Source organism: Podarcis bocagei (assembly GCF_964188305.1).
Source record: "Podarcis bocagei genome assembly, chromosome: 1".
Lineage (NCBI taxonomy): Eukaryota > Metazoa > Chordata > Lepidosauria > Squamata > Lacertidae > Podarcis > Podarcis bocagei.
In genome coordinates this window covers 33,464,547-33,472,027 of record NC_138125.1, presented here as the reverse complement: position 1 = coordinate 33,472,027, position 7,481 = coordinate 33,464,547, and the positions used below count along the sequence as shown (strand labels likewise).

The window sequence follows — 7,481 nt, the reverse complement described above, 5'->3', positions numbered from 1 at the left end:
ATGTTTTTGAACGTTTGCTCTTTGTGGAACGCGGCCACTCAATCCCTGCGCATGCGCCTCTGCGCCTGCCCGCTGAACTCTCGAAGCCGCGGTTTGCGCGTGCGCGCTAGGCCCGCTTCTCGGTCGTCGCGAGCGTCGCTGTTTGCCGCGCCTGCGCTTTGCGGGCTCTGGCGAAAGACGGCTCCCGGAGGCTGAGAGATGGAGTCGGCGGCGGAGGAGTTGATGCCGCGGCTGCTGCCTGTGCAGGACTGCGACCTCTCGGAGGACTTCGACCCCACCGTGCCCCCCAGAACACCCCAGGAATATTTAAAGCGGGTCCAGTAAGTGGGCGGCGGCCTGGCCGGGTGTCTGTGGGCGCCCCCTTGGTAGGTCGGGGTGGGGAGCGGGGCTGCTCCGGGGGGCAGAGGGAGCGGGCTGGGATCGCCTGCCAGCCCCTTCGGGGGAACAGAGAGGCCAATAATGTTTCTCAAGTGGACCCTCATGCACACCTGGGCACGGCTGCTGCTGCTGCTGCTTCCAGCGTGCTTGCAGTTTGCATAGAGCTGATCGGGGCAAGTGCTTCTTTTGATGGCCAGATGTGTGTGCAGTTCTGTCGGGATCGGGTCATTTACTTCCCAGGGGCTGGCTGTAAGCCACTATTTTTATTTTTTAGCACATTTCTTTTTCCTTTTCTTTCTTCCCCATCCCATCTTATGAAACAAAACAGTTTTGTCGTCTTAAATTTTGAAGTACAGGAACACATCGTGACAGCCGCCATAGCCACGTGCACTAACACGAGCCCAAAAATTCAGGCAGATTTTTGATACACACACACACCAAAGAGTATCAGTACATACTGCTATACCCAGTTGGTTAGGATCAGCTGACAGGGGCAGACTATGGAGATGACAACAGGCGATGTTCACATGTTGGAATTTGGGGAGATCAGTGCTCACTTTCCTGATCAGCTGTGTGACATGACTGAAGTGTTGTTACCTGGGAGTAAGCTCTGTTGAAAACATTGGGCCTTACTTCTGACTGCAAAGATTTAACTTGTAAAACACATTGAGCGTTAACCAAAAAATGGTCAGCCAACAAGAAGAAATTGAAAGAATACATAGCCAAATATTGTAACATAAGACAAAAACACAACACTTATTTTTTTTAATAGAAATGCAGTTTTCAGCTGTAGTTTGTGAAGCACATGGATAACATTTCTGCTGCCCTTCTATGTTATGTTCTGGATTAATAGTTTTATATCACAGCCTGTTCTTTTGACTGATCAAAAAAGCCTAAAAATAAAACATTCTCATTAAAAATCAATATTCTCAATGAAGCCCAGTTAAGGGCAAAGGGTGGGTTAGATTGTGACAATTTCCTTAAGTATTTCAGTGTGTGGCATATAGAAAACCTCGTTTTACATGGTAAATTTACAGGGAAATCAGAAGGCACTCCAAATATTAGGCGCCATTTTTGTTTTGTAGGATTGAAGCTGCAAAATGCCCTGATGTTGTTGTGGCCCAGATAGACCCCAAGAAATTGAAAAAGAAGCAGACTGCGAATATTTCAGTAAGTTTTGAAGAACTGCATCCATAAACTTCTTGAGATAAAATAATAAAGTTGGAAGCACTTGAGTCTGATTGTTCTCTTGTTTTAAGAATGTGCCATGCCATTGCAGTTTCAAGGTTTGTTTTGCAAAAGTAGACACCATCCACGTAAACTGCCAAGGCTTTCGAGGGTTTTCCAGTCACAAAATTGAACACCTTGTACTAGCCATGTGGCTGGTGTTCTTTCAGAACAGGACTTGAAATTGCAACAACATGGTCCTACCTTAAAATGTAATTATGCTAAATTCTTAACAAAGCCATATTCATTCTTTCCTTTGTTAGCTTTCAGGATGCCAACCTGCCCCTGAAGGGTATTCTCCAACTCTGAAATGGCAACAGCAACAAGTGGCACACTTTTCAGCCATTCGCCAGGTAAGTAATGATTACACACACCAAGCCAGTGATCCAATATGTTGTTTTTCCTGGTATATTCTAACACACTGCCTGAATCTTCTTGCCAGCCTGAGAGAACTCCCAAAGATTTGCATTCTGAAGAATTGGCCTCCCAATATTAAACATGCTCTCAGATCAACTAACTTTCAAGAGGTTTTTTTAAATAGAAAGGATCACATTGTGTTGATTTGTATAATGTTATAATCCTTATCAAAAACAACAAAATTCAGCCTGCTACTCATCTCACTCTTTTTCCTTTTGAAATAAGATTTAATTCTGTTGAGGTCTTTTTAACTGATGAATGCTGTAGTCATTAGATTTTAATTATAACTCTTTCAGAGTGTGAACAAGCACAGGAATCATTGGAAGTCGCAACATTTGGACAGTAATGTAGCAATCGTAAGTTGAATATAACATATTAACTGTGTTGTCAAACTGTTTGTTCCATAATACTCCAATTCAGCCCCTTATGAATGCCTTTTAAAAAATTTTGTTCTTGGGTCACATTATGGCTCCAAGTGTTGTTGTTGTGGTAACTGTGTTACAAAGTGAAAATACAGGATTGACTTTTTTGAGGGTAGAATTTTCTCTAACCTAATGGGAAAAAAACACCCCACAACATTTAAATAAGAAAAGTAATTTGCCTTTTTGCATTCTTTAGCCCAGAGTGGAGGATGAAGAAGGCTGGAAAAGGTTTTGTCTAGGTGAAAAATCCTATTTAGACACAGCTGTTGAAGTATCCAGAGATGAAGATCAAGGAATTGATTATGTACAAGTGCGTATTAACTTTGGACAAAAGTGCTGAATATTTATTGTACATCCTTGTTCAGAGTTCCTAGGTATGTTTTTATGTGCATATGGCACTCCCATTAAATAAAGATGTTTTGGTTTTTTTTAAATTGGGTGATAACCCACTTTGACTGTCCACCACAGAGATACCTTCCACTGATACAATGTGACTTCTCCTTCCTCTCCTCCTTTGTACAGCCTTGTCCTGCACCTACAAAATCTGCTCTGGGGTTTTGGGGACCCTCTGGAACAGATTTGGAGAGGAGGCACAAATGAAGGGGGTGTCCTGCCCATTGGCAGCAAAGTGCTGCTGTTTGTGTACTAAATTCTGATTTCCATCAAATACATCTGTATCCTACAAAAATTCTATATATTCTAATGGAGTTTTTTTCTCTTCTAGATTGGCTTTCCTCCATTGCTGAGTATTGTTAGCAGAATGAATCAGGTAATTCTATTTCTTTTACTCTACAAATATGGCTGAAACCAGTGAATTCTTTAGATTTGTACTGTCCACTTACTCATAGACATCCTACCATCATACATATTGCTTGTGGAAGTTGCATCCAGCTCTGAACTAGAGTTTGCTAGTTATGATTTAACAAAAATTTGTAGGAAAGTTTGTAGGAATATTTGTCACAGACAGCAACCTGATTTTCAAATTGGATATGCCAGTGAAATATAAATGTTTATGATAAGACTGTTCAGCAGGGATGGGGAATTGGATCTACACTAGAGGGCTAGATCCAGAAGTGGCTAGCCTTCTGCAGGACACTTTGATAGATGATGGGGCCACTCACTCACCTGTCAAGTCACTTGATGTCATATGGTATCAGGTGGTTGAAAGTTTAAGCCGTGGCTGCAAACGAAGACACTTCCTTTGCAGGCCAAACTTGAGTTCTGCCCTTTTTAAATTTGGCACCTTTTTCAGTGCCTCTGCAGGGTGGTGGGAGAAAGCACCTTATTTCAAATTCAAGAAGCACCTATTTTGGCTGCAGAAGAAGAATGCCAACCTCTGAAGGCTGGTGGGCCTAATGAGGCCTGTGGGCTAGACACAGGGTTTTCCAAACTTTGGTTTCCAGCTCTTTTTTGGACTACAGTTTCCATCATCCTTGACCACTGGTCCTGCTAGCTAGGGATGATGGGAGTTGTAGTCCAAAAACAGCTGGAGACCCAAGTTTGGGAAAACCTGGGCTAGAGGTTATTTTATAGCAGCAGACGTTACGAACATGTGTTGTCACTGCAGGGTGGCTTTGCACGTGTATTCAAAACAGGTTTATTATGGTCCATTTAGCCATTTGCTTCCTTGATTATCCTTAGCATTTGTGTAAGGCAGTTAGGAACCTGCGGCTCTCCATGCTGGTTGGCGCTTATGGGAGCTGGAATCCACCCACAACTTGGGAGGGCCACAGATTCCCTGCACGTGGTATAAAATATCTAATATAGCTGTTACATCTTTTCTAATAACGCAAGGGCTATATGGAAACACTAGCTGCAGAAAACCCTTCTTCATAACTGCTTCTCTTGTTCTTAAAAGGCAACAGTAACCAGTGTCTTGGAGTACCTGACAAACTGGCTTGCAGAGAAGGAATTTACTCCAGAACTGGTAACTTGCGTTTTTGTTTTTGTTTTTGTGTTTTTGGTTTTTTTTTGAAGTCAAAGAAGGCAATCTGGGAAGTTAGGCTAAAGAAAAATAGTACAGTCGTACCTTGGAAGTCTAATGGAATCCGTTCCAGAAGTCCGTCCGACTTCCAAAACATTCGGAAACCAAAACGTGGCTTCTGATTGGCTGCAGGAAGCTCCTGAAAGCTAAATTTGGCTTGAGAAAACCTCATGTATCTATTTTATGGTGACTGGGTTGCTATGGATCTTTCACAGTGGTAATCCTTAGATCAAGGTGTATTTTGATAAAACAAGGCAATAACTATTTTACTTAAGTGTTAAATTCTTGTTGCAACTTTTGTTGAATTTCTCTAGGGCAGATGGCTTTATGCGCTATTGGCCTGTCTTGAAAAACCCTTGTTGCCAGAGGCTCACTCCCTCATTCGGCAGTTGGCCAGACGATGCTCTGAAGTGAGAGTCATAGAAGTAAGCTGAATCAACAAATTATTGTGGCAGAAAAGTAATAGTGGAATTTATAATCTATGCTGATTGCTCATAGTTTCCTTTTACTGTAATCATCTGGGTTGTATGAAATGTGTGTTTTTTACATTTTGTTTCTTTATATATTCTGAAAATGACAATTCAAAGTATGGCAGAAAAGAGAATTTGGGGTAGTAGGTGGTACAGTGAGTGTTCAAAATGCTGACAGTTCTGAATTAATTTAGTGAATGCCTGAATTTAGTGAATCACCTGTTTTCAGAAGCATAACAGCAAATGCTGATAACATAAGAAATTACGGTCACATTCAGTGCAGTGTGTTTTGAGTCACAAATCTGTTTGGAATTGTTGACATTTGCTGTAACATACTACATTAACTTCATTTTTCTTCTGTTGCAGGAAAACAAGAATGATGAAAAAGTGTCTGCTCTGAACTTGTTAATTTGTTTAGTTGGCAGGTATGGCATAGTTGCATAACTATTAAGAGCAGGTTCAAAGCTGCAAGCCACTGGGCCAGATTTGCAGCCCTAAAGGAGAAAGAGCTGAATTGTTATTCTGTATAAGGCTATTTAAGGATTGTAAGCTTGAGTCACTCAATGCTCTGACAGAAGCTTTGGATTTTTAAGTCCTGTAGTTTTGTGGCCTTCTAGGCCGTTTCAGTTTCTTTATGCAGATTTAGGGGGCAAAGTTCAGCCATCACTAGCCCTATAATCCAGCGTGATGAGGCTTCTGGGTGGCTTATAATATGCCCTGACCACAAGAACCACATACTGTTTTTCATAAAGGCTATAATTTGTCTGCTCCTCATTTCCCCCTCCCTCTCGTCACTTCTCCTCAGAATTGCTTGAGGGTGCCTCCTTATTCATCCGGGATCAATAGGTTCTGATTCCTTATCAAAAGTGTATTGCAAAGTAGGGGCAGAGGGAATGAATATCACAACAGAATTAAATAACTCTCACCTTTTATAGGATTCTTTCAAGTTGTTTTAGCTTGAAGCAGTTTATTCACTACCAAGGCAAAACCTGTTTGGAACCTCCTTGTTGTTATGAATCAGAGCTAAGGAACCTTGTTGAGACCCACATTCCCTTGGAGGTAATCGTTTGTGGGGCTGCATGCCAGCAGGGGCTACAAATGCACAGGATTATTAACCTTAAGAAAAGCTGAGCCACCTTCCACCCCGGCCTGTTCTTGAAGAAACAACTGAAATTGGTATAGTTTTTGCATTCATTTAGTACATCTGTGTTCAGTTGAAGGAGTCTGAGATACCCAAGTGTATGTGTTATGTTTCTTTGACATTTTAAGTTTTTGTCTAGGCTTTCCTTAGCGACTTGTATAACTTTTATGGATTCTTTTCCCCCAATAGGTATTTTGACCAGCATGATCTGGCTGATGAAGCCTCCTGACAAGTCTGGAAAGCATAAAAGCATGGGATGCCATTGTTTCTAAGGCACTATGCAAGCCAGTGTTATTAGCTAGCTCCTCTGTGACAAGTGTGGCGAACAGCAGAGATATCCCATCTTCCGGTGTGATCTCCCTGAGTAGGGGGGGAGTTCTGTAGAAAATGAATAGTTGGAATGTCTTTTTAGCAAGTGTGGCCGGAAAACTCAGCTCGGAAAAGGTCACCAACACAGTGCCTAAACACTTTCTGAAGGATCCATTTGCCTGCAGCTAGTGTGTGATTGCAGTTCATATACCAAACTCCTCATTCAAGCTACACAACGGAACAAGACTGATTCTGTCATTGAAAACCCTGCAGGACTGAATCTGGCTACTGTAAAGTTTTTATAATACTATGTTTTTATAAATAAAGTTATTCAAAAGAGTTTTCATTTGTGAGTGTATTGGTATTGGCTCTTTACAGTGCTTTAGGAGCCAGTGTGGTGTAGTGGTTAAGAGCGGTGGACTCGTAATCTGGTGAACCGGGTTCGCATCTCCGCTCCTCCACATGCAGCTGCTGGGTGACCTTGGGCTAGTCACACTTCTCTGAAGTCTCTCAGCCCCACTCACCTCACAGAGTGTTTGTTGTGGGGGAGGAAGGGAAAGGAGAATGTTAGCCGTTTTCAGACTCCTTAGGGTAGTGATAAAGCAGGATATCAAATCCAAACTCCTCTTCTTCATCATCTTAAAATAGTCAAATTTAGTTCATAAAATGGATGTAGCAGCTTTAGTAGATGCAAGTTAACTGACATTGATCATTCCCCAACACTGCTTCCCACAAGCAGAATCCCCCTTCTATACTAGGAATAGTATAAAAAAAAATTCTATGCAGAGATTTAGCTTAGATATATTCTACTTTTATTTTCTTTTTCCAAACTTGATGTGTGCCTGTCACTGCCTATGAAGCCAGAGGCTGAGCAAGATTTTATTTGGTGGAAAGTTCATTAGACATTTGCCTTCCTCTTCATACCTAGCTGTTGTTATTCATGCCTTTCTATCCTTGAAAGCAATTACTGCAACTCATTCAGAAGTGCTTCAAGACCTTTCCTCATACAGCTAACACACAGATCAGCAGTAACCAACATGGTGCCACATATTTCACTTAGCACAAGACTGAAGTACAGTAATGTGCTCTACCTGGGCATGCCTTTGAAAGCATCTGGAAATTCAGCCAGTGCA

General features: G+C 41.8%; 1 protein-coding gene across 1 annotated transcript; it reads left to right on the top strand.

The window, feature by feature from the left end:
- The first annotated feature begins 145 nt into the window (after positions 1–145).
- GEMIN2 (gem nuclear organelle associated protein 2) lies at positions 146–6,687 on the top strand. Its single transcript, XM_081210248.1, has 10 exons — positions 146–320; positions 1,464–1,548; positions 1,869–1,958; positions 2,319–2,378; positions 2,641–2,754; positions 3,169–3,213; positions 4,303–4,371; positions 4,743–4,853; positions 5,265–5,323; positions 6,229–6,687. The coding sequence occupies exons 1-10, from the start codon at positions 199–201 to the stop codon at positions 6,266–6,268; spliced, it is 795 nt and encodes a 264-aa protein (XP_081066374.1). The 5' UTR covers positions 146–198; the 3' UTR covers positions 6,269–6,687.
- Positions 6,688–7,481: the final 794 nt, after the last annotated feature.